Source organism: Amblyomma maculatum, chromosome 11 (assembly GCF_055883805.1).
Source record: "Amblyomma maculatum isolate TAMU_Amacu chromosome 11, ASM5588380v1, whole genome shotgun sequence".
NCBI classification, from domain to species: Eukaryota; Metazoa; Arthropoda; class Arachnida; order Ixodida; family Ixodidae; genus Amblyomma; species Amblyomma maculatum.
Window position 1 is genome coordinate 2,468,117 of NC_139354.1, and position 27,159 is coordinate 2,495,275.

Below are 27,159 nucleotides of genomic sequence, written 5' to 3' on the forward strand. Positions count from 1 at the left end.
ATCGCCGCCACCGTGTAGTGACTTTCGCACCGGGCGACAGAGTGTGGCTGTGGACTCCGATTCGACGTCGGGGACTATCTGAAAAACTTTTGAAACAGTACTTTGGGCCATACAAAGTGCTCCGTCAGCTGAGCGACGTCACGTACGAAGTGCTTCCGGACGGCTTTTCTTCTACTCGTCGCCAGCAGAAATCCGAGGTTGTCCATATCGTGCGCATGAAGCCGTACTTCTCGCGAGAAAATTAGCGCAGCGCCTAACGCATGTTTCTTGCTTTATTTTTTTTTTCTATCTGCTTTCGAATTCATCAAATTGACATTTTTTTTTAGAGAGGGGGTAATGTAGCATGTGCAACAGCAGCCGCTAGGCGGCTGCTCATCGAGAGTCTCGTGCGCGGACTCGAAGAAGTGGCCACGTGGCGTTCGAGAAGAAGCTGAAGTCTGCTGCTGTCTCTCAGTGCTCTCTGGACCTGCTCTTCTGTGCTTACTAGGTCAACCCCCTATTAAAACCAACCCTCTGGTTACGGGCCTGAACGGCTACGTGACAATATGTATACACTGTTTATTATTGGATAACAGATCAGATGCATACTTCCAATCCTCCTAATCAATCAAAACTCCTCAATCAATATTTCCCAGGTAATAATAAGTGAATTTGTTAGCAAACGTTAAATGAGGTATTTGCCTGTCTTTATAATGCAGATTTAGAGGTTTTGCTCTGTAGCTGGTGAAATAAATTTCTTATCTTGTAAAACAATGCTCCAGTTCGAACTGCTTGCAACCTTCAATTTAAGTATTGTATAAAAGGGGTGATAGGTCCTCTAGTTTATGCAATATAAAGCCATGGTTTGTAGTGTACATTATCAATTACAAAACGACAGCTCAGGTAGAGCTGCGTTTGTAGCTTCTCTTTCTGGATGTGAAGTAAAACGTATATTTGTTATTTTTGTGACGTTGTGTTTGTCGTGCATGAGAAAATTGCACGGAATTCTTGCCAGACATTTTGTTGATTTAGAATTTTGCACGAGTTACTGTGACCATTTCACAGCTAAGCCAGCTCGTTTTACCTGTCATTCAACAAAGCGCACCACCTAAAACAGTGTTCTTCATTTATCACTGAAAGTATTAAACTGGGGCTGGCTGACTGGTTGCCTAGCAAACTTGTGACAAGCCATAATCACTGTACACATGGATCGGAAATTTGATCTTTTTACCTCTTTTATGGCAAGGTGAGCAGTGGTCAGGTTTCACCACTGTGGACGGAGGTCTCTCTCCTAAACTGGTTTAATTCAGCATTTCATTTGCATGCATTAAAAAATAAACACAAAGCTATAAAAACTCCTCGCAAACTGAAACAGCCACCAATTTTGTCCCAACAGTGCGGCGGCATCTACATGTTTTCCAATCTACGAGGCTGTGACGGCGAACGCGTCTACTACCAGGGCTGCTCAAGCATTGCAATCAACGGTGACTTTGTCGCAATTGCCAAGCAGTTTGCACTGGAAGAAGTGGTGAGCGCCCTTACAGTTTGCTCTGGCTAAGTTTATGACGCCGAAGCTAGTGCAGTCGGAAAGAGTGGGATGTCCAGTGTGCTTTTGATTTTGCTTACTGATACTTAATATTGTTACTGTTGTCATGCACTAGCAACAAAGATCTCACTGTACTAAGAGCACAGCAATCTATGGAGCAAAATGCTGTTCAAGGGGAGAACTTACAGGCACGGCAAGAAATTACGTGGTAACAGTTGTTGCAAATGCATCGGGTATAATACATTGATGTACAGAAGTAAAAAATAATCAACGCAACAGAAAGGGTAAGGTAAGGGCTTTAGGGGAAATGTGAAAAAAGAGATTTGTAATGTGTGTATGATACTAACATTGCCCAGTCCTGATTCACCGTTGAAATTTGAAGTGAATGGCTGTTTCTCAGCTTAATAGCTTTCTGCAAGGGGCCGTTAAATTTGTTTTGCATTTTAGTTTCAATTTAAATTTGTATTCATTTTTTCTACTGAAAGCTTCACATTAGTAAAATATGACAGGAAAGAAAGGCTATCGGCTCTCAACATGTGAGCAGTAGTGCAGGTACATGGTGTTCAGAATTGTTTTTTTATTTGTTATTAGTGTTCTAGTATGTTAGGTAAAAGTTTACCATTCTCTATTGTTCATTTAACTTCCCTAAAGATGCTCCAAAAATCATTATTAGTGTACTATTAGTCTAGTCTAACCGCTCTCTTGATTGCGCTACTCATTTTTGGTGCCATGTAACGGTAATGAGCGCTATTTTAATTTTTACCGAAGACCAGCTTGCTTAGTGAAGTACTTGCTGCAGTCACAGTAAAAGCCTGTGATCTGCTGTTTCGTTACTTTGGGTATAGATTAGGAAATTATTTTTGTTTGTTCATCAGGAAGTGACAACTGCTACACTAGACTTGGAGGACGTGAGAGCATACAAGGTCAAAAACCGTAGCCGAACTCTGAAGGTATGTACGCTTTGATTAGTTGTTGTTGAGTCCAAAACTTTTTTTTATAAAGAGCAAAGTCTTTGTGATGTAGATGGATGCTGTTATTGGGTAGTACACATGCATACACTGTAGTTGTAATCACAATTGGAAGGGCCTCTGCTTACTGTCACTGTTGTTGTTATTGATTATTGCATGGGTATTAGCTTATAATATCTAGCGGCAAAACCAGAAGTTACCTGGTTGTGCTGCTGTTATCTGTTACACATTACCAACTGCATGCCTTTATAGATTTGTCTTCACACGAAGACCATTTGTGATGTGGTTATCTTTGGTTCTCCCAGGGGGCAGAATCGAACGGCTATCCCCGCGTCATGGTTGACTACTCACTTTCCGGCACGGCTGACATGGCGGTGTCCCCTAGCCCTGTGATCTCCTGGGTCTTCCCCACACCAGAGGAAGAGATTGCGTGAGACGGCTTGGATCACATTTGCGACTGTAGAAAAGCTGTTACTGTCTTGTATTTTTATTTTATTACATCTGTTCTTCTTTGCAGATTATGATTGTTCTGCTACTATTACTATGTAACAGTTGCAATAATATTTATATTAACTATTACATTTGCTTTTATGTTGACTCCGGTTTACTTCTGAATAAATAAATAAGACATTTTCTTAAGCTTTAATAATTAAGGGTATGCATTTATTATGTGAGTAAATTTGCTATTTTATATTGGAGTATTTATGTGTGTGATTGAAAGCAAATGCATATCTTCAGAGTGTACCCACTTCCTTTGCCAATTAGAAAGCCTGCATGCTATTGGGCTGGTAGCAGTCTTGGCGATTTGTATTTAGGTATTCAGTGATTAAGCACGCTAACGTCATCGTGTGACACGTGATCATTGTCACACTGTGCGATTTTTTATTGCCTTCTATGTTCTCTGGCCCCTCGGGTCTTGTGCAGCCTGGGTCCTGCTTGCTGGCTTTGGGACTACCTGCGGCGCAGTGGACAAGGTGGATTCTTCGTTCCGCTCAGCGGTGGCATTGACAGTGCAAGTGTGGCTACCCTGGTGTTTTCCATGTGTCGGCTCATCTGCGCTGCTGTAAAAAACGGGGGTGAGTCAGCGGGTGCACAGTATTGTGTCCACTTCTCCCATAAGTGTGCGAGTGTTGCATAGAGGGAAAAATGTTCTTAAAAAAAAATTACTGCCTCGACCGTAACCGACAGTCTATCTAAGCATGAAATGGCCACAAACGTAGCTCATTTACGGCAGTGGCGAGAGCGGTCTTCTATTGTGGAGTGCAACCCGCAAAGCATCACTTTCTGCAAGACTCTTTTTATCACCCCTTTCATCAGCCTCCATTGCTCAGTGCCCCGCAGCGGTGGTGCAGTGGTTGGGGCGCTTGATGCTGAACCCAAGGATGTGGGATCGAATCCTAGCCGCGGCGGCTGCTTTTCGATGGACGCGAAAAGCAAGGCACCCGTGTGCTGCGTGACGTCAGTGCACGTCAAAGAACCCCAGGTGGTCGAAATTTTCAGAGCCCTTGACTACAGCGTCTCGCATAGTCTCAGTTGCTTCGGGATGTTAAATCCCATAAACCAAACCAATCCTTTCCTCGGCTAAGCAGCTGTGACAGTGATAGCATTGAAATTCAGAACGATGCAGAAGCATGCGCTGCCATGACGCGACACAGGTGTGACAAGAATGTAGGAGAAGCAGCGCATTTGAGTGTTCCCCAAGCGTGTACATGTCCGCCTGCCAAAGGGGAAACGTCACGAGGTGACATCGCAGCACAGTGACGAACTAGATTCCAAATGCACGGGCACGCTTCAAACTACTGCCGCCTCAACCGCCAGGCAGTTTCTACATGCTTGAGTGTGTGGGAGCATGGCGTCATTCTTGGGGACGGCACGAAAACCATTGTCCTGCGTAGTGCCCCTATCACCCTGGAGCTCCAAAAAACTCATCTTGATAAATGTTGTTTGGTGCTCAGATGACAGAAATCGGTGCCCAGGTATTGGCTCTCGGTTTTGGCTCAACGTCACCTCAAGGTCTCCGATAACGGGAGTTAAGGAATATTATGCTTACAAAAATAAACAAACAAATAAAAGCTCGTGTCCATAGTTTGGAGAGCGGGGATGAAAGGTGTTAGAGATAACAGAAGCATTTTCTCGGCCTGCATTCATGGCATGCTTTGACACAGTTTTGTAGTGCAGGTGTCACTTGGTGACGGGATGCATCTTTCAACATTCTTGGAAGTGGCATTTCCTGGTTTTGTTAAATTAAGCATAAGCCATGATCTGTAATGAGGCGCAACTGAATGCATAAAACCTTGCCACGCGGACTGCATTTGCCAGCAGGTGAGCAAGGTGGTTTCTCCAAATAGCGCGCAGGTAATTCATGGGAGCTGCATCTCATCCAACAAGTGAAGCCTCTCCACATGCATGAAAGATCTGACATCCGGATGCACCTTGTTACAGAGAGCAGTTCTCACCTTCTTTGCAATTTTCATCACCGACTGTAGTATTAAATGGACTCAGATTCTGATTGTGGTGCACTGAATGTGAGAATTTGAGCCTGAACAAGTATCGGTACCCATATGTGGTAGTGATGCATCGTTTGCATCAGCGCTTCCATGTCAGATTTCAGATTTCTTTAATGTCAAGTTTCTTCAATATGTTGAACACAATTTGAACACAAAACATGATGAGTACAATAGAACATTGATGATATTATAATGATTGATAAGAATTTTTCCGTGCACTGATCAATGCACGCACATTGCCAGCATGCCCTGTGAATGGTGGCGCAAAATACATTTTATCATCTCAAACCTATCTGCGTCAGTGCATTTCGAGTGCTTCTTCAATAAGGTTTTATTCGCTTTTGATGGTGAGAATATTGTCACGAAGACAGGGATTTATGGGTATCGGCAACAGGGGCAGATACACACAGTCAATACAGAGGTTCCCGGGAAACGGTAACACGAAGACACAAGCTCAAGAGTCCACAGTCTTAGCTAGTCGAAGCGCGCGAGAGTCTCCAACTTCTTCGTCGTTCAAGCGCTACCTCAAATCGTCAGGTGGCATTATTCCCCCCCTCGAAAAAAGAAAACCACAAGCTCGCAGAAACAAAAACTGATCCGGATGGCAAATACGGCATTCAGCGGGTAAAATACGGCTTCCTGCGAAGCACATGCACCAGGTCAGACGAGCACTGACGACTAGAACTCGGTACAGTTCCGTCTGGAATAACCTCGTACGTAACTTCTGAGAGGCGACGCAACACTCTGTAGGGTCCGAAGTAACGATTGAGAAGTTTTTCTGACAGGCCTGGGCGCCGGACAGGTGTCCACACCCAGACCTTGTCACCAGGCTGGAACACGACATAGCGATGGCGGTCGTTATATCTGCGTGCATCTGTTGCTTGCTGTTTTGTAATGTGATTACGGGCGAGTTGACGAGCTTCCTCAGCGTAGTTGGTGAATTCTTCTGCGTCAGCGGTAAGCAGCTGGTCGTCAGCCGCACATGGCAGCATAGCGTCGAGCATGGTCTGTACATCGCGTCCGTATACTAGGTGAAACGGAGTGAATCGAGTTGTTTCTTGGACGGCCGTGTTATATGCAAATGTGACATAAGGCAATATCTCGTCCCATGTTTTATGCCGGACATCGACATACATGGCGAGCATGTCCGCTATTGTTTTGTTTAGTCGCTCAGTAAGGCCATTAGACTGAGGATGGTAAGCAGTAGTCTTTCGGTGATGTGTCTGGCTTAGTTGGAAAACTTCTTCAAGAAGACGCGCTGTAAATGCCTTGCCACGATCAGTGATGACGTATGAAGGGGCGCCATGGCGAAGGACAATCTGCGTCATGAAAAATTGTGCCACTTCGGAGGATGTTGCACGTGGCACCGCCATAGTTTCCGCGTAACGTGTCAGATAATCTCTAGCCACGATAATCCACTTATTGCCAGCTGCCGATAGAGGAAAAGGGCCAAGAAAGTCCATACCTATTTGGTCGAATGGTACTAGCGGTGGGGGAATAGGCTGCAGGAAACCCGCTGGCTTCAATGGCGGTGTCTTGCGTCGCTGGCACTCGCGGCAACCTCTAACGTATCGATGAACGGTGGCGGCAAGTTTGGGCCAGTAGTAGGCCTGGCGCACTCTGGTAAGAGTGCGTGCAAAGCCCAAGTGTCCAGCGGTGGGTTCATCATGGCAAGCATGAAGGATTTCATCGCGGAGATCTGCAGGGATGACTAGAAGATAGGCTCGGTCACTGTTGCCGGCGCTTTTCTTGTAGAGGATTCCGTCGCGCGTACAGAAGGATGACAAGTTCTTAGCAAACAGTCGAGATACTGTAGAATCGAAACGATCACAGTTTTGAGGTCTGGATCAGCCCGTTGCTGGGCCTTTAAATCAGAGGAACTGATAATGCCAAGAAAATAGGCGTCTTCATCCGTACTGTCATGGGCCAGCTCCACGGGTGATCGAGACAGTGTGTCAGCATCTTCATGTTTACGTCCGGATTTATAAACGATAGAGTAATCAAACTCCTGCATACAAAGGCTCCACCGTGCAAGATGTCCTGATGGATCTCGAAGACTAGCTAGCCAACACAAAGCATGATGGTCTGTCACAACTTTAAATTTACGGCCGTAGAGGTAAGGTCGGAATTTCATTGTGGCCCAAACGACGGCGAGACACTCCTTTTCAGAAGTTGAATAGTTTGATTCTGCCCGAGAAAGGGTGCGGCTTGCATAAGCGATCACTTTTTCTTCGCCTTGCTGGTGCTGGATCAGAACAGCACCCAGACCGACATTGCTGGCGTCGGTGTGAATTTCGGTCGCAGCGTCCTCATCGAAGTGCGCAAGAACGGGAGGGTTGTGCAGCCGTTGGCGCAGCTCGGTGAATGCCTCCTGCTGCTCGGAAGACCAGACATACGGGACGTCATCACGTGTCAGGCGCGTCAAAGGTTCTGCAATCTTGGCAAAATCGGCAATGAAACGGCGATAGTACGCGCACAGGCCCAAGAAACGTCGGACTGCTTTCTTCGTGGTAGGGATGGGAAAATTGGCTACAGCGGCTGTTTTATCAGGATCAGGCCGGACACCGTCAGCGCTAACCACATGACCGAGAAATTTTAGCTGCTGATATCCAAAGTGAATTTTTCCGGTTTGAGTGTCAAATCGGCCGAGCGAAGAGCGTCCAATACCGTTCGCAGCCACTTAAGATGTTGGTCAAACGTTTCTGAAAACACGATGACGTCGTCCAAATAAACCAAACAGGTTTGCCATTTAAGACCAGCAAGTACGGTGTCCATCATTCTCTGGAACGTCGCTGGCGCTGAACACAAACCGAAAGGCAATACTTTAAATTCATATAAGCCATCTGGTGTCACAAAGGCAGTCTTTTCCCGATCGCGCTCATCCACTTCTATCTGCCAATAACCACTTTTTAAATCAATGGAGGAAAAGAACTTGGCGTTGCGAAGTTGATCGAGTGAATCGTCGATACGGGGCAACGGATATACATCTTTTTTTGTGATGTCATTCAGTTTCCTGTAATCAACGCAAAAACGCAGTGTGCCATCCTTTTTCTTAACCAACACGACTGGCGACGACCACGGACTTTTAGACGGCTGAATAACATCATCATTAAGCATTTCCTGGACTTGTGTCCGAATTGCCTCACGTTCTTTGGCCGAAATACGGTACGGCTGCTGTCGAATAGGTCGGGCATCGTCAGACGTTAAGATGCGATGCTTGGTGATAGAGGTTTGCCGGACTTTCGATGATGAGGCAAAGCATGGGGCGATGATGGGGCAAAGCAGTAAGGCACGTAGCGCGTTGTTGACAGAAAGAAAGGTCACTGCTAACATCGATGTGGTCTAGAACACTGGGAGTATCAATAATGTCAGACGCAAAACATTCAGAAACTTCCTTTAACAGTTCGCCGAAAGCGATGGCAGTAGAGCGATAGAGGTGGCGAGATTCATTCGTGAAGTTCGTGACGAGAAGCTCAGAGTGACCATTGCTGAGAATAATTAAGCTTCGAGCTGCACAGATGCCATGAGAAAATAAAAGCGAACGGTTGCCTTCAGCTATTATCGGCCCGTCACGAAGCCCGTCGCACACAACACTCACAAACACGCTGGAGCGGGGAGGCACTGAAACACACTCGGCTGAAACCCGTAGGGCGCACGTACGTTGGCCATCGGTGGGGCTGGCAGCCGCTTTCTCCGTTGAGAACGAGATTGTTCGCTGTCGGAGATCGATGATGGCGCCATATTCCCGCAGGAAATCCACACCGAGAATCAAATCACGAGAACATTCCCGGAGAACGACGCAACTGACAACGAACGTTGACGTACGAATCTGGATTCTAGCCGTGCACTGTCCAATAGGAGTAATTACATGCCCCCTAGCCGTGCGTATTTGCGTGCTACACCATGGTGTCATAACCTTCCTAAGGTTCGCTGCCAGTTTCCCACTCAAAATCGAAAAGTCTGCTCCGGTATCCACTAAAGCGCTAACATTATGACCATCGATGCACACAGGGATGTCCAGCGATAGCCGGTCTCGTGAACCAAATGCTGTCGTTTCTGCTCCAAAATCCATATCTGTTCTCATTGGGGGGACTTCTTTGTGCTGACATTTAGCGGCCCCGCCCCCGGAGGTCGCTCTACTCAGTTTTCCCGGTGGGGGCTTGGCGAGCGACCAGGCGGTGCTCGCGGGAAGTCACCAGTTGTTGAAGGGGTTTGCCGACGTGGGGATGGAGACCTGGATTGTCGGCGCGCCATCTGGAGGCTCTCTTGTGCGAGGTTGTCTCCAATGTCACGAGGTAGTTGTCCGAACGTGCGTCTAGGTGCGTTGGTGTAAAAACCTTCCGGTCCGAGTTCCCGATAAGGGCACCATCGGAAAATGTGACCAGGCTCCCCACAGTGGTAGCAAAGGCGGCGGCTCCGAGGGGCCCGCCAGACGTACGTTCGTTGAATGTTTGACCGCAGTGGCCACACGTACTGCGTTGGCTGCTGTACAGGAATGTATTGCGTTGGCTGCTGGACGGGCATGCACTGGGTTGGTGGTAACGTAGGCAACGGAGCTTGGACGGGAACTGGGCGTCGGAGAATGTCAGCGTAGGTTGGACGAGAATAATCAGGCACAGGGGTACTTTGAGCTTCAGCAACATGCAGAGATGGCTGGGTGACTTGCTGAATCTCTTCGCGGATCATATGTGCGAGAGAATCACCCCTGGGTTGGAACGTACCACAAACCTTCTGCAGTTCTTCGCGTACAATTGCACGAATAAGATCTCGGAGGTGTTCAGTATTGCTTACAGCAGCTGTAAGAGGCTCGGCAGCAGTTGTAGCGAGGATTGGGCTGTCGTAGACCGCCGAGCGGCGCTGGTGTAGGATCTTTTTCATGGTGACCGCCTCTGTTAAAAATGAGGTAACTGTAGTTGGTGGGCTACGTACAAGACCAGCAAAAAGCTGTTCTTTAACCCCATGCATCAGGTGGCGCAGCTTTCTCTCTTCAGACATGTTGGGATCCGCACGTCGAAATAGTTTCGTCATGTCCTCAACATACATCATGACGGACTCGTTTGGCATCTGTTTCCGAGATTGTAGAGCACGTTCTGCTCGTTCGCGCCTATTCAGGCTGACATACGCCTCTACGATAAGACGGCGGAACTGAGGCCATGATGTTATTGTGCCTTCTCGGTTCTCATACCATGTCAAGGCATGGTCTTCCAGGCAGAAAATGGCGTTCCGTAGCTTTAAGTTGTCGTCCCACTGATTAAAGGATGCGACTCGTTCGAACTGAGTTAGTCAATCCTCAACGTCTTCATGCGCAGTGCCATGGAACGATTTCGGCACTCGGGGGTTTTGAAGGTAAACAGGAGTACCTTGCATGACCGACGTAGTGCTTTGCGTGGCTGGCCGGAGGCTCGTTGTTGAAGTGGACTCCAAGGGCCCGTGTTCGGGAGGAAGGCCCAGGTTCCTCCGGCTGACGCGATGAACTGGCGTGTCCACAGGCAAAAGCTCGGTGTCGTTGGTTCGCGGAGGGGTGTGCGACATTGAGAGGAGAATTACCCAGCAGCTCCACCAAAACTGTCACGAAGACAGGGATTTATGGGTATCGGCAACAGGGGCAGATACACACAGTCAATACAGAGGTTCCCGGGAAACGGTAACACGAAGACACAAGCTCAAGAGTCCACAGTCTTAGCTAGTCGAAGCGCGTGAGAGTCTCCAACTTCTTCGTCATTCAAGCGCTACCTCGAACCGTCAGGTGGCAATATTATTCATTACCCTTTAAGGTCCATTTCAGCAAGGCGCTTCTGTAATACTAAAACCTTGTTAATTCAAACTGATAGGAACTGGGAAAAATGTTTGAATTAACTGGATATCGTAAAAAAATGAAGCCCAGGCAAGAAATTTGATTGCGGGAGTGCGCTGCACATACCCCTTGCTTCGTTCCACTGCTGTGCTTTGTTTTGCTTCCTCTGGGACGCTGTGCGTGCTACTTGAAGCAATTTATTATACACATGCAAGGTGTGTATACTACCCGCTGCTTGTCCACAACTACTTTACACCCTGCAAATAAGTCGACCAAATTTCAGGTAGTATTGGAATCATTTTGCAGCTCCAGTGGGTCGTCACTTCACTGATTTGGGGGAAAATTGGAACCGGGCATTCTTGCGTAGCAATCCAAATATTTGAATTAGCCGGGTTGATGCTGGCCGCCACTTCAAATTATCTCGTTTAATTTGCATTAGAAATTACGGAACCACAGAATTTCTTCTACTGATTGGGGGTGTCAAATTAACACAGCTTGAATTACCAATGTTTTACTGTATGCAATTACTGTTATAGTGACATAGTTACACGCGATTGGGTGATACAGTTTTTGGTCATCACATCACTTGTTCAGTGTGTTACCAATAATCAATTTTGCCTTATTATTTTCTCCGCTGCAGTTGTTGTGCTTCTGTTCATCGCACGTGCAAATACACTTTCTCTGTGTCCTTGTAGGACATCCCTTGCTTACGCTTTGACGGGAAGCCTCGGAGCTATGTGTTCATTATTATGCCACTTCCTGCATGTTTATGCCTTTGCCAGCTAACGTAATCAAAGATGTTAATGTTATTGAGTTAACGTGACCTGCTTGTGGTCTTGTCCCTTGCCATACAAGGCAGTGTGTTCTCTTTCCTCTCTCACAGACCAGGATGTGTTGCGTGATGCCAGGCGCATTGTGGGCGACCCTGAGTATGTGCCAAGGGAGCCTCGTGAACTCTGTAACCGGGTCCTGGTCACATGCTACATGGGCACTGAGAACTCGTCACGTGAGACCCGGGCACTCTCCAAAGACCTCGCCAATCAGATCGGAAGGTGAGCCAGAAGTGCATTTGCATTCGGGTAAGCTTTAGCGCAGGACATTGGACATTTGAGACGTTTCTAAATACCTTATGCAATAAAATAATTCCTGATGCATGCGTTCTGCACAAAACACTTGAAGAGTGCAGAGGTCACTCTAAGCATAGAGCTGGACAGAGAAGGGTCAGAATTCTTAATTCATTGCCTACATTATGTTTATTCTAAAAACATGGTAGTCTATTTCACTGGCATTCATTTAGAAAGGTGAATGATTTGGATTATCGGAAGTTTGTTATGACAGACACTGCAATTAGTTAAATCTGGATGTAATGAAATTAAGAAAAGTCTGCACTTCTTCATTACATGCAGTTCTCTCATGAAGACACGAAAGAACAATGCAAGGCAGAAACTAAGATGAATAATAAATGTAATTGATGTCACTTAGGAAATGTTCACATTGAACCTCAATTACTCGCAGTCATCAACACCAAGAAACATCTTGTGATCACGCTGATAGCGCGACTTTGGCTGTAGCCGTTACCACCTCTGCCGCTTCTCGCATGACGCTACTACACACGGGACGGGTACAGTGTGTGAAGTGGATGTTGGAATGGTTCGAGGTGCCAGCCTCTTCCCATGTAGTACCCTAATCCATCTACCCACATGTAGTAAGCACATGGAGTAAATGTGTATTGTGTGGATATGTGCACCTTTCACACAATTGGGCCAAATTTTAACTAACACAGAACTGGCTGATAGGTAGTCGACGAAGACCCAACTGCTGGTTGAATAATTTTGGGCCTCAGTTGTCTTACAAGCTTTGCATCGTTGTCTTGTTGCAACACTTGTGTGAACAAGGTAGTCCTTTTTACTTCGAGATGAAATCAGCGCTCAGGTAGACACCAGCATCGCACCAGACTTCACCTCAAAGATCAAGCAAGCTGATTCCATTGCACAGGGGCTCTTGCTTAAGCACACACTGACCCGCTTTGCTAGAAAATCCGTCATTAGTGTTGCCGGTGTCGGCGTCTTGAGCAAAAGATCATCGGCTTACCCCTGGCAGGTGTTAGTTGGCAGATGGCACGGCCAGCGCTGACAGGTTGGCAGGTTGCATGATGTCACAAGACCGCATGACGTGTCTGGGTTGGCAGGCACTGCCAACTCGGGCAGCGTTTTCAAGATCCGAGGATAAAATGGGAATCAAACGCTCTAGGATCCTTCGATCCTGAGTCAGACGTGCCGCACTTAGGTCATGCAGGTACGTTCGTGTAGTGTTGTGGTTGAAATAGGGCTTTGCTTTTTTGCTGTTTTTTTATGGGACCGGTTTATTGAGCCAAGCTTTGTTTATTGTGGTTGCATACACCCTCACTTAAAGAAAAGTAAGGACAGTGGCATTTGGCTACTTATCTATATATTTCTGAATTGTTTTTATTTCATTTTGAACAAAAATAAGGGAGTAATTACTCGTTAGGGTCCATGCAATGCATCTATTTGGCTGCAAAGGAAAGCTATGCAGCCTTAGCGCTCAAGGAAATATTCGTTCTGGTCCAGGGTTTGAACCTCGGCCAGAACCTGTACAATTAGAAGAACAGATGGTAGGCAGAGAGCAATTGATCTACGGCTTAAATTGAGAATGGGGTTGGTCCAGTATTCAATTAAAATATTAATAATTAATATCAGTTGGGATTTTAATTAAGGTATTCAATTTGATATTTGATGGCATTTCTTCTTCACACTCGTGCTCAATTTGTATTGAAATATTCCAATGTTTGCACACCCATGCCGCATACTAAACTGTTATGTTTCGTGTCTTTCTCATACTCTGCAGCTACCACATGTCTGTGGCCATAGATGCGGCCGTGACAGCAGTCGTCGCCATCTTTTCGACTCTGACTGGTCGCATCCCCAAATTCCGTGTCCTGGGTGGTGGGTCTCGGGAGGACCTGGCCTTGCAGAATGTCCAGGCTCGGCTGCGGATGGTCCTGGCTTATCTCTTTGCGCAACTCGTCCTGTGGGCTCGAGATCGACCGGGTGGCCTCTTAGTCTTGGCCACTGGCAACGTTGATGAAGGGTAGGCTGGCTTCATTGCATAAAGGAATATACACAGGACTTCAGTACTGTAGTCGAGATTAAAGTAATGCTTTAGCTTAGTGCAGTAAAGTAATGCTGTATTGGTTCATTACCACATTCTAATGGTGGAGGTACTACCTTCACTAAAAAGGAACCTTTATAAAAACGAAAAAAATTAATGCAAGTATCGCCGTCTTGGGTTGTTCTCATTAGAAAGCTACTGTGGACATCTTGATACTCTTTTTTGTTCTAGCAGATCTCTGGGAGTACAATTCCAAATTCACTTCCAAATGGTGATCACGGAGTCCTTTTCGAGATTGATGTCACGAGTTTAAATCGATTGAATGGAAGAATGTTCTTCAGTTTTAAAATCCAATTATCTGAGCTATAAATGTGTTTTGCCGCCAAATGTCAGTATAGCCACGAAGAGCCAGACGTCAAATGTTTTACTGGGAATGAAAATTGTGTGCAGTTGTCCATCATGCCCCTTGAAAGACAAACTTGGCATTTAATTGGCAAAGACTGATCCAGGCCTCCTTGTAGTGCAACACATCAGAAATGTTTCATGTCGCATTTATCATGAACGCAATGGCTTCAAAAATCAAAATAAGAAGATTGAAAAAAATATCTCTGTTATTATGGCCATTCTTTTTTCTTTCCTTTCTAAGATTTATGATTTGCAAGTTTACCGTTTATTATCTGACATTCTTGCTTAAGCATTTGCAGCGCTGACGTGGCAAACACTTTCGCACAGGCTCCGTGGCTACCTGACGAAGTACGACTGCTCTAGTGGGGACATCAACCCAATAGGAGGCATCAGCAAAGTGGACCTCAAGCGGTTCCTAAAGTATGCATGCGAAGTTTTCAAGCTGTCAGCTCTAAATGAGTGAGTCCTCACCTTGTTCGACATTGTCTTCAAGTGCCTGACATCTAGGTTACGCCATGGTTACGAACGCTTGGCCTATTCTTTTTCCCAGGATACTCAGGGCCACACCGACTGCTGAGTTGACACCACTAAAGGATGGTCAAGTTGTACAGACAGATGAGGTGCGTCTAATTTTCGTTCCCTCTAATTTTCGTTCCAGAAGCAGCAAAACTTCTGTGAGGTGTCAGAAAGGAAACAAAAGAGGCCAACATTTGCAGCTCTGAGCAGCGCGAAGCCGCAGTTTTCTTAATTGTGGCCTCTTAAATGACGCTGGGGATGACGGGTACATAGCCGTTCTCTGCGAAGCTTTGGTTTTTGCATCGATTCATAAAAGCAAACTCGCATTATATTTACAGGTGTGTTGCATCTGAGACACATATGAAAACGTGATAAGCATAAATAAGACGACTGAAAAATTGATGAATATTATATAAGGGGATGATAAGATGAGGTTGGAAGGTGTTTGAGTATTGTTTTTTGTAAACTAACACTGGGGGGGGGGGGGTTTAGTTAACGGTCTGATTATCAGACAGCATTCTCAAAGCTATGCCACTGTCAAAAAATATGACACTGAAATGTTTAGTAAAGATTTTTGCTGATCCCGGTTACTTTACTCTTGTCACTGTAGTCGGTCACTTTACTATTGTTGCTTTAGAACAGCACATGTTTTGTGTATGGATCACCGTGGTTATTTGATGGCAGGCAGTAATCAATGCAGGCTGACATGGGGATGACGTACGAAGAGCTCAGCACCTATGGACGACTCAGGAAGCAGCTCGCCTGTGGTCCGTACGCGATGTTCAGCAAGCTAGTACATCAGTGGCAGAACAAGTGGACGCCATTTCAGGTACTTCGCAGTAGCATTCAGTGTCTAATGAAGACAGTTTTAGGTTGCCGATTCTTCAAAACGTGCAGTTTTATTTTTTATTGATTTCTCAAAGATATTAAAAACTTTAGAACCTGCAGACAATGTAGTCGAAATGCCAGCTGTAATTTTCCTAATTTTTCAATGTGGAAAAACTGCCTCTCTTGAATTTTATTAGAACAGCCAATTTTTTTCTTTCATTTATACCCTCTTAAAATTTTTTTTTACATATTCCATTTTGCCCCGAGGCAATAAACAACGTTATTAAAAAAAAAAAACAAAAAAAACTGCCACCTTTCTAAAGTATGCATGCCGGGAACCCGGATACTGTTTTGTCACCGAGAGCTGATACAGGCATTTCTGCGAGCGTTTTGATTTGTACTTCTATGACAAAGTGGCCACTCCGGTAAGCACGTTTCGTGTGGTTTTGTTTCAACACTAAAGGTTGCGGAGAAGGTGAAGCACTTCTTCAGGACCTACTCCATCAACCGCCACAAGATGACGGTCATCACGCCATCATACCATGCAGAGTCGTACAGTCCGGACGACAATCGCTTTGACCTTCGACCGTTCCTGTACAACCCCTTGTGGGTCTGGCAGTTCACGCAGATTGACGCGCAGGTAAGTGTGTAGCAGATAAAGGGGCAGACTGAAGTCGGCATACATCAATTTATCATTGAATTCTGATGAGAAAGAGACTACTTAACTGACAGGGGTGCTTCTTTGAGCTAAACTAGACCAAAAGAATCAAGTACAGGTATCGCAGTCTGCTCGCAGACAGTGATGACATTAAGCGATTTCATGATTGTGAGCCTAGACAACACCATCATCCTTGTCTTTCACTGGCCATGAAGCCCGTGATTGTCTCCACGTCTTCATCAGCATTATGAGTTTGAATCGGTTAGCAGTAAGAAGTGCTCCATTTTCAACTTTCAGTTTCTCTGCTCTGACTGTGTCTGTTGTTGCCAAAGTGACGTCAGCGGGCCCACAAATGGCCAAACAATAGAATTTTACGGAAAATAAATGTTGGATTTTATACCTTTGTTGTGTCTTTAAGAATTTTAAATGCTATGTTTTATTGAACTGCGTTTTGTAAGGAAATAGCAAAAAGCTGTTCGTGAATTTTCTTTTTTCTCGCGTTATGTATAGATAGAATGACACCATGTTAAGAACACCGCATGCTCTTCCAACTCCACAGCCATTCACTGGCTCTGTGCATTCATTTCAAACAGTTCCTTTCGAACTTTTTGTTGAGCACCGAAATCAGAAAAGTAGGGATGTGCGTATGACATCTTGTGCTATGAACAGCCTATGCCTGTTACAACTCTGAGAGCTCCATGCATTCATTGTAAACAGCTCAGAATAGTGCTTTGTGTTTTAGAGCAGAAGCCCCCAAAGTAGCTGCACCACATTCAGTATGGGGCTTCTTTTGAGAGGACTCGTAACCACTGCAAAAAAATTAAGGAAGATACTTCCAACTCTGCCTTCAAGGGTATGACGCGAGAGTACAAGCTACCGACCCACATATAAAGCCCCACTCTAAGCCATATGTTTGTGCCTGCGTGGCCTAGGGGCGACGTAAATGCAAGGGTCTTGACCGGCTGATTCTGATATCACTCTCCCATATGAAAGGAGAGACCCGAGTTGGCAGCTTCTGCTAAACTTAATCGGGTAACTCTACGTCCAGTCAATGCGTGACCATGTCAGCTGCCAGCTACTACCTGCCAGCACCATGCTTGTGATTTTTCACTCACAACGCCAACAAAGGCCACCGGCCACCGAAGTTGGATTTTTGGTACACGAAGTCTCTAACGCTGTTGCATTAAAAAGAACAATTGCAGAGTTAACAAATGTCTAGTAGCATGTGATTATTATATAATAATAAAGAAAATAGCAGTAAAAATATGTTTGCGAGCTTCAGTATCTGGTATTGAACATCTGAGACACCTGAACTGGGGTGGTGGAAAGAAAGGGATAGCGAGAGGTGGGGAGAGGAAATCACAGAGGTGAGGGACAGGGAGAAAGGAAATGACTACACAGTTTTGGCTATTTAAGTGCAGCTTTGTTTTACTAGTCGACCATATAATGCCCAGGGATTGAAAACGTCGAATGAAACTTAAAAACTGCCAAGGCTCCATCTCTTATAGTCCTTTCATTGCAAAACGTTAAAAATCAATAGATTTCATTGCAAAACGTTAAAAATCAATAGAAGAGTGCACTAGAGCATGATTAAATTTGACTAATTTAGGTCATAGTTAATGTCAAAGGTTGGTGAAATTGTGGGAAAGTTCACATGTACACAGAGTAAATCGAAAGTAGAATTAGAAATTGTGTCAGCTTCTGCCAAACCACCACTACAACCACATGAACATTAGGTTGTTTTGTCAAGCCATACATGAGCTTACCATTTAGTATACCTCCTACATCCCTTCCTTTGGTAAATCTCTCGTAAAAACCGCTTCTGCAAATGTTTTCAGAATTTACTTAGTTCTAAAAGTAAGTAAATTATCCGTCCCTTTTCAATGTCATATTTGTAAGGGTCATTTTAATCTTTTCTGTTATAATTTATATTCCTTCTCACACCACGCAACAGGTGAAGCACTTCGAACTGCTCAAGGATGTGTCATCCACAAGTTCCAGTGGCACAAACATAACCTGGAAACACACTGGGGGAGTCTCCGAAGGTTTTGGGGAAAAACCTAGGGAGCCTAAGGAAGGCCAGCCGCGGGCCCCCGAGAACAAAATGTCCGACACACCGTCAGGAGACCTGGGAATCTTCGTCTCTGGAGGTGGCTACAGACAGCAAGCACTCGAAGTATGCGGTAACGCAGCATCTACTAATCTGGCAAAGTGCCTCAGGGACCCATTGGAGTGCGGTGAAGTCAAGTCCAGGATATGGCTGTTGTGACTCCCTAGGGACCACCAAGGTGTTGAGTTTTGGTGTTGCTTTAGCTTTTGTTTTTCAAGCACGTGCCTTGGCTTTGTGCACAAATTTTTGACGATACCGGGAAGGTAAATAGGAAAAGAAAAAAAAAACGTAGACACAACAGCTTTACGTCATGGCTGTCTTCACGTTGTTAAATGTGGAAAGGCCGCAGTTTCAGCATTTACCTTTTTTCCTTCAAGTGTATGCCATTTTTTTTTACGTGCATATTTTCATGAACAAGTGAGAACTGCTGTATGTAATCCTACATAAAAATACGGTACTGCGCAGTTCTTAAGCATTAGTCATGCGGCGGCATTAGTTTCGTGATGTTACTTTTGCGATTCTGCTGAATGTCGGGCTAGGCTTTTAATGTTTTCGTTTTCTGCCTAGCACCCACTTTCCAATTGGATTGAATTCTTCGCTTGGTTCGCAGTTTCAAACTGCCAATTATTGTTGTTGGTTAGGTTACAGTGTCAGGTCCAAGACAGGGTTGCTGCAGCAATTCTGAGGTTAGGCTTTCAGTATTTTTTTTTTCTGTGGTGCTCAGAAAGCATGGTGGCCAAAACTAAGATGCATAGATTATGGAATTGATGCACTTAGACTTTAGCAACGATAACATGATACTCTCAGTACTGGCAGCACTCACAACGTAGTTTAGAAAATTTCTCTAGTTTATATATTTTATCCCTTGCAGATGGAAAGGGCTGTGTATATCGCAAGATAAGGTATCTTGTTTGTGGTGGTGCCTTCATGCTTGCGATGAGTTGATGCATTTAGATTGAGCAACGATATCGAGATACTCTCAGTACCAACGTAGCTTTTGACGAAGTTTTTAAATTTAGCGTTTCTTGTATTTCATCCCATGCACCTGGATGAGCATGCTGCATACATTGCGTACACTTCGTGCACAAGCTTGCCTAGGTAAACAGAAAATGCAGAAAAGTAAAAGGCGTCAATTTAGTGAAGAGTGGGGAGTACCAGACATAGTGACTGTACTCTGGAATTGTTGGGAGACCTTGAGCGGTTTTTTATTGAAGTTGAAAGTTTATGTTCAAATAAAAAAACAACATACAGGAATATACAGCGAGAGGTCCCATGGGACAAGACCGCAGGTGGGACCTCCCATTGTAATAAATTTCGATAGGCAACAAACCGTTAGTGCAAACTTAAACTGCGAACATGGCTTTAGTGTAGGCAGTTGTTTTAGGTGTAACAGCTCGTCTCATTTTATGTCATGCAGAGCACCTTCTGTTTTTAGGGAAAAAGAAAAAAAGCGGGTTAAACTGCTTTCTGCTTAAATCATCCCTAGGCTCACATCACTCGACATGTCCCAAGATGTATACCCATGCCCGCATTTAGAACTTTGTGTGAGCTCAGCAGATGAATGCCAGTTTTACAGTGTGCGCATCAAGTCAGGGTGCCTAGTGCTGCTGTCCTCAGGCCTTGTGAACTCATTTTTTATCTTTGTAGTACCTGGTTGTTAATTCAAATTGTAAGACAGTTGTGATCGCCCGATTTTTGCACAGGCCTATCGTAATTTACTGGCCACTTTTGCTTACAGCATCGTGTGCAGTGTCTTGATTTCTATGTCATTTTCGTCACGACATTGTCGCTTGGTTGTACTAATAATGTAGTCGTGTCACAAGTGGTATTGCTTTAATATATTGACGGCGAAATGGTGCATTTTCGTTTACGTGCTTTGGAACAGCATTGCTGTGCAATGCGGGAAGCTGTGAAGAGAGGAAAACTTGTGCATTTATTTAGGTCACTTTCTTCGAGGCCTGCACTGTCAACTTGATGCACGTTACATTCTGTACAACTTGTACCTTCTTGGGCAGTATATGAGCAGGCGGAGGCAATGGATTTAGAGGTTGTGTTACTTAAATTTTGCTGTGGTTTGTCTCTAAAACAATGTACTTAATGTCGTTACATTGTCTAATTGTAGGAGTAACGGGCCTACTATAGTAAATAGCGGTTGGTCGCAACAAAATGATTGCAGTAGTTAATCAACCAAGTGTACTGCTTGTCACGCAATTTTTAATTTTAATGCTCATCACTACTTTGCATGCTACGTACAGTTTGACGCAGATGTAGCAGCGTTAAGCAACTTGAACTTAAGATATTGAGGTGAGGTGCTTCACTGCAGAATTCTAAGATGCACAGCTTCTAATAGTTTGTGCCAAGCACACCCCTATTGCTTTTCATCTTTCAGTGTTATTGTAGGCCCAAGAAGAAAAAGATTTGGTGATGAGCAGGTTTTTCCTTAACTCGTGCTGCCAAGCACAGAAAAGAAACAAATATGACCATCTATGGCTTGTCTGTGGAAGAAACAAGTTTTGCAATTTTGATTTCAATACATTGTCAGCAAAGATACTTGCCTTCACGCTGACACTTCTTAATCTTTTGAAGTAGTGTCCCATTACATACCACTGCTTGAAGGTAGGTCCTTTCAGCACGAAGAGCTCTTGATTGTTGTGGCTGAACCTGAATAAAGCCATTTTTTTTGTTGAAGACGCACATCTCTGCACTGGCACTAACTAGAGCCAGTGCATGGTAGCACATAGTTTCCAACGTTGGTTTGACTGTTGTGACCAGGCGACACGTGATTAATATGAGTTTCTTTTTCCAACCTTTCTAGTAGCAGGTCCTACTGCCATGGACATACAAAACTTGTGCAGGTGGCGCCATTTGTCTTATAGAAACATTACCTCTTTTGTAGTTTGTGGCTCAGAGCAAAGAGGGCGCCACTTGGACACCCTGTAAGATCAAAAAAGGAGCAGGCTATAATTTCCAAAATGGCGGTAAACCCGCAACAATGTCATTAGAAGTCACTTCGCACCACCTTTTGACCTGCAAGCGCTGTTTTCAGTTAACATTTATACTTTACACATGTTTTATGGTGACATTTTTTTGGCAAATGACCTTCATATGACCTTGAGGACAAGGCAAGGCAGATGTTGAGGTCATACCTGCAGCCAGCAAGTTGTGGAGGCCACTCTGAGAAAGCACACTCGACAAAGTGGTAACCTGTGGCATGGGGCAAGTTTTTAATTAAGCAGTCGTCGCAACCGTGAATGTGGACACGGAAGACGCTAAAAAAAAAATGTTCCAGATGGTAATCAACAAGACAATGCGAGTCACACACTTTACACTCGATGAAATCACTCCTTTGCTTTCGTGGCATCGTACACTACACACAACTGAACAGATCCTATGTACACTGAAATAGACTGCACTACCAAAGCAGTACAGACGGTGTCTTGAGAATGAAATGCAGAGAGCCAGCAAGGAAACAATGTGAAAACAAGTTCGACATGGGCATTGTGTCTTTCTCTTTTTTCCATCATGGCTTCAACTGTGCCTAAACATTTTGTACGACCTCATTGCATCACTAGGGCGCAGAGAAGCTGAAGCGGAAGTAAGCTTCACAGTCTAATAAAACGTTACATTATTTTTTTCCTCAGCTATGCAGGCCAATACAAAATGCAACCATATGCAATCATAACTCTGATGAAATGAGAGCACATATCCATGAAGCAAAATTACAGTTCATGCTTGGCAGAAGGGCAGCTCAAATAACTGCTCGACAAGATCAAATTTTTTTCACAAATGCACAGAAGATAAGCTCTTTTTTTGTCCTTTTACATTCTACATTAAAAAAAATTTGTGGTTTTCTTTAAATGTTATGCACCCTTTAGTTAGAGATCCTTGCCACATCTTTAGGACATCTAAATAAAATACCCTTCTTCCTAAGATTGCAAAAAGCCTACCGGCAAAACAAAAGCTCTGGCTCAGCCAAGAAAACAACTACAAAAACCAGCAAAAGCTATTTCCAACCAAATAAAAAAAAAAAGGCATTCTGAATAGTGTATACAACAATGTACAAAAAAAAGGGGGGGGGGGGGGGAAGGGCAGAGGCAAGAATTTTTTTTTTTTTTTCACATCACAGTTTTGTGCAAAATGGTGGTTCTTACACTATGTTCGCCTCAAATGACATGGGACAGTTTTTTTTTAAGTTCACTGCACTCACTTTTTTTTTTTTTTTTCCCGTTTCCTTTGTTTCCCCTTTCATCAAGCCGTGAGACAGCAGCAAGGCTTCCGTGGACACCAGTGTCAATGCTCTCACTAAAGTAGTTTCCGGTCTAACATGCAGCATTTTTCACTTTTTTTTTGCAAAATGAACACTTTACACAGCAAACAATGTGGAGAGGGGTGACAACAGTCAGCATACCTCTATGGGGAGACTTCACACACACGAGATCCAACCAAAAACAAAAAGACACTTGGGTAACTGGCCAGCACGACTATGATGCAGTCACTACTCGTTCTTCTTGAGTTCCTCTGGCTTTTGGGAAGTGCTCGCGTCTCCTTCGGAAGGTGCTGGTAGTAGCGGCCCGTTTGGCTGTTCCCCTCCAGTTGCTCCGGCATCGTCAACAGCGCTCGTTCCAAACTCGTTGACTCGCGTAGGATCCACACGGTAGATCCAGCGTTGGTACAAGAATATTAGAAAAACAATGTCTGAAAAGAAAAATAAAGTCCGTCACTTAACCAAGACCATCCACGCTGCTGCGTTCAACAGCCAACGAGTTCGCGTGACATAATGTTATACGCATGTTTAATGGAGTTGGTTCCCAAAACATTGTACTAGAACACAGGGGAAAACTCCACCTCCGTTTCTTAATATGCACTCCAGGACGTAAGGGCAAAAGTTGGGGCTAGCTGGTTGTATATATACTGAAAGAATGAACAGGAATACCTGTACGAAGCCACACGGGAAAAAAAAAAAACACCCACAAGTGTTGTTTGTTTTTGTCCCTGGCGGTAGCTCAAAGGAAATTTGGTAGTTCAGCCTTTTATGCCTACACTAACACCAGTTTAGCAGAAAACGATGTCACCACAAAAGTGTGTAGAATTTGTATTTTTCTTTTCCCACTAGTACATTTCGAGCTCACGACACTGGCAATGACATCGACTTTCTGCAAAAATGACATTTTCGTCGTCAGAAGGTAGAACTCTATCCAGTGGTGGCCCATTTAATGTCTCGACCCATAAATACTGAAGTCCACACCTAGAGAGAGAAAGAGCAGAGCCCGCCTCACCATCTCTGAAGCAGCCGAGCCGGTACATGGTGGGCATCTTGATGACGAATGCAAAGATGTCGTCGATGAAGGTATTGAGAAACTTATACGTCAGCATGCGCCACGGCAAGTGCGCCACCGACTTGAGCTTGTAGTTGATGAATAACTGCGGCGTCATCATGATGAAGCCTGCACACAGCAGGAGGACAGATGGCGGCCAAGTTTTGATGCTGAGGTTCGCATCCTAGCTGCCGAAGAGACTACACGCACTGCACCAATTGGCTGCACTCGCTAGATAGTGATACTAAGTTTGGTTTGGTTTGGTTTATATAGTTTTTAACATTCCAATGCAACTCAGGCTATGAGGGATGCCGTAGTGGGTGGGCTACGGAAATTTCGACCACTTGGGGTTTGGGGTTCAGCAGTGTTTCCACTATGCCAAATGCTTGACATCAATAATTTCGCTACAGTAGAGTTCCGATTCCAGAGTTATTTTTTTCTACTCTACACTTTTATTTTATAGATGAAAAACTACTGCGATCCTTAGGCAGCCACTATCCTCTATCAGCAAAATTTCGAGCACCTCGTCTGACCACTCCCCGATTTTGGGGGCCCCCAGCCACTCCATTACACGCGTGCGAGAAGAGCCAGTAGACATGCCAGCAAGGTAAATCAAGTGCACGGCTGTTTACCCAACACACCAGAAGAAAGACTGCAGCTACGCAACGGATGAGAAATGACCGAACAATCACGCATTTGGCCACAAAGCGAATAAGCAGTCTAAAACAACTGCTGGGGACTCGCTCTCTATTTCCTTACTTTTCCATATATCTGGTTGGTCCGATTAGCGATAACTGGTGCGTTGCATGGATAGCAAGGGTTTTCATTAGGGTGACACATGTGGTCATCCAACGTATGTAACAAAGTCTAAATTAAAGAGTTGTTACATTCAAAGTACACAGAAATCAACGTTACTAGAACCAGCTTCAATTTGAAAACTCCCTGTCTCCACTGTACATCGCGGGCGGCCCCCGGCGGCTTCCCGGAGTAGGTGGCGCGGTGGTCAAAACCGGCTCCTAACACGCTATAAAACGGCAGCGAAAGCTGGTGCACAGTAGGCGAAGGGCAGTGTTTTCGAAGCATTGATTTTTATTTTTCAGCAGTTGCGACCTTGGTAGTCGCAAAAAGGTTAGGAACTAATGTAAAATTTTGCAAGCAACCATTCTTAAGGCTGAGCTACATGCATGTATGTAAAAACTCACACGAACGCGACGGCGGCACACATCGCGTGAAGCCTTCGAGTGAACAAAAATGCATGTGTCACTTGGCTTGTCGCTCGGATCTGCCGAAATAGAAAATTGCGCTCATTCGCCCGGAAGTGCATGTGTGACCATGAAATGATACGCGGCAGTGGCCTACACACAGCATATGTCACTGCCGCTCATTTCGCACGCTTTACTTTTTGCAGTGTTGCCTTATGATTGTGCTTTGCCGCGTAAATTTCTAGCTTTGTACCAACAATGGTGCAAGGATTCAACTAACGTCTAATCTCAACCAAAAAAGAAAAAAACAAGGTCACGTGACCACTTGTATAGCTCAAGTTAACACGTGTTAAACGCCTCGAACTCAATATGGTGTGCTCTGAATGCATTTTGTTTCGCATGTTATCGCAAGATAATTGAATTCTTGCAATTGTTCTCACCGTTGTTGCATTTGCAAATAGTTTTGCGGTGTACTACATCATAGAAGGACGCGTACTATGCCTGCAACACAGAGCGTCATCGCCATTTCGCATGCCACCGGTTTGAGCTGTCACGTGCATGTATATCTTCCCAAATAGGCGCCAGAACGAACGATGATCGCTTTCGCCGCGCCGCCTTGTCGCATCGCTCCCTTTTTCGCTCACATGTAGCTCAAGTCTTTAAGATGTAGCAGCAGCGCGCACAAGATGTTTGGCTTATTTTTGCCAACTGGGAAGGCGATACTTTTCTGGTAAATTTTGTGCAATTTGTGGTGGCAATCAATCGCCAGAAGGCCTGCTTTTGAGCATACCGGATGTTTCTGCACATTTTAGTTAAGACAAATTGTCTATATATTCAAAAGCTTCTACAGAAGGCTTTACATATCAACCGCGTTTTCCCCGCCAAACTTGGCAATTGCAATAGTGAAGTATGAAAATAGCAGCATGAACAACTGCCGGTCGTGCAATTTGGCAGATTCAATAGGGACTATTCCTAGTTGTTTGTTAAATAATGTAAAATAAAATGAGCATGCAGGCATGTAATCAATAGGCAATTTTAATAAGCAGTATTACTTGTTCCCGCCGTGTACGGAATGTGTACACAGTTTGTCCACAGTGGCTGTGTAGAGCTTATGCCGATATGATAGCGCTAGAATAATTGTAGTTCTCAGTTGTAACCTGTTAATTAGTATAATTGTGAATATATTTTACATTGATTGTGTTTTAAGTTTATTATATTTATTTTTAATTGTGATTATACTTTATGCTCTATCATTAAGTCATATATTGTTCGAATGCTTATATAAAGTATTCTTGCGCTAGACAAACTGCAGGACTTTAGTGCGTTATCTGCGATTAAAAATTTCACTTCATGCTACAGCATGAAATCCTATGTTGTTCGATAGCCTATGAGGAATATAACTGCATCTCTCTATTGATTGTCGTAATTAGTTGATTGCGATTAAATGCGAACGTCATGCTATAACATCGTCATATATGTTTGGACAACTTGTAGCGAGTATGATTGCTCTGCAATAATTTTCACTACACTAATTGCACTACACATGCTTCCAGGCATGTTGATGTTGCATTGCGCTGTAAACAGAAAGCGCGGCAACTAGGAGAGGGATGGAAGCGTGGTCAAATGTGGTTTGGTTTGGTTTTTGAGGTTTAACATCCCAAAGCGACTCAGGCTATGAGAGACGCCATAGTGGAGGGCTCCGGAAATTTCGACCACCTGATGCACTGACATCGCACAGCACAAATGTGGACGTGCGTGCTGTGCATGTCTCCTTTTTTTCCCTTCAAGTTCTTCACACCGCACAGTGCCTTTTTTCAGAATTTTCGGAAAGTATTGGGCCCGGTCCATGCGGAAAGGGTCTTTGTGCGCGCGATTTAGTTGTCCACTGACTGAGTGTGCATGGTAACATGGAGAGGGAGGGACCTTCAAGCACGGAAAGGACTCCTCTTACACACAGACACCCACGCGCTTTCAAAATAGCTCGTGGGCAGGGATAATAAAGTGGTTCGTTTCCTATCCTTCCACCACTATTGAGGTGCAGTGGAACTTTGCGCACCAGGCCGCCCACATGAATGGAATCTGTTAACTCAGCGAACTATTTAAAAAAAAAAAAATCAAGAAAATAGGAATACTAAATTCATTATTTCTGGAGCCACTGGGGTTCCACGGCGTCAAGCCAACGCTTTGAACTTGAGCGCGCCG

At 44.7% G+C, this 27,159-nt stretch overlaps 2 protein-coding genes across 4 annotated transcripts in view; one reads left to right on the forward strand and one right to left on the reverse strand.

The window, feature by feature from the left end:
• Nadsyn (NAD synthetase) overlaps window positions 1-21,249 on the forward strand; it is a 36,193-nt gene extending 14,944 nt beyond the window's left edge. For 2 of the 3 annotated variants that reach the window (XM_084584573.1, XM_084584574.1), the window contains 11 exons: window positions 1,376-1,507; window positions 2,401-2,475; window positions 2,799-2,923; window positions 3,418-3,569; window positions 11,678-11,846; window positions 13,660-13,902; window positions 14,656-14,787; window positions 14,879-14,948; window positions 15,545-15,673; window positions 16,136-16,312; window positions 18,285-21,249. In XM_084584573.1, coding sequence (XP_084440699.1) covers window positions 1,376-1,507; window positions 2,401-2,475; window positions 2,799-2,923; window positions 3,418-3,569; window positions 11,678-11,846; window positions 13,660-13,902; window positions 14,656-14,787; window positions 14,879-14,948; window positions 15,545-15,673; window positions 16,136-16,312; window positions 18,285-18,599 — 1,719 coding nt within the window. In that variant the 3' untranslated portion in view covers window positions 18,600-21,249. The remainder of the gene's footprint in view (window positions 1-1,375; window positions 1,508-2,400; window positions 2,476-2,798; window positions 2,924-3,417; window positions 3,570-11,677; window positions 11,847-13,659; window positions 13,903-14,655; window positions 14,788-14,878; window positions 14,949-15,544; window positions 15,674-16,135; window positions 16,313-18,284) is intronic. The other variant, XM_084584572.1, reaches the window with a different exon arrangement.
• Window positions 21,250-21,640: 391 nt separating this feature from the next.
• The window catches only part of LOC146172651 (putative lipid scramblase CLPTM1), a 28,600-nt gene continuing 23,081 nt past the window's right edge, over window positions 21,641-27,159 (reverse strand). Inside the window, exons 12-13 of the mRNA XM_084584575.1 lie at window positions 23,717-23,884; window positions 21,641-23,135 (exon numbers count right to left, since the gene is read on the reverse strand). Coding sequence (XP_084440701.1) covers window positions 22,936-23,135; window positions 23,717-23,884 — 368 coding nt within the window. The 3' untranslated portion in view covers window positions 21,641-22,935. The remainder of the gene's footprint in view (window positions 23,136-23,716; window positions 23,885-27,159) is intronic.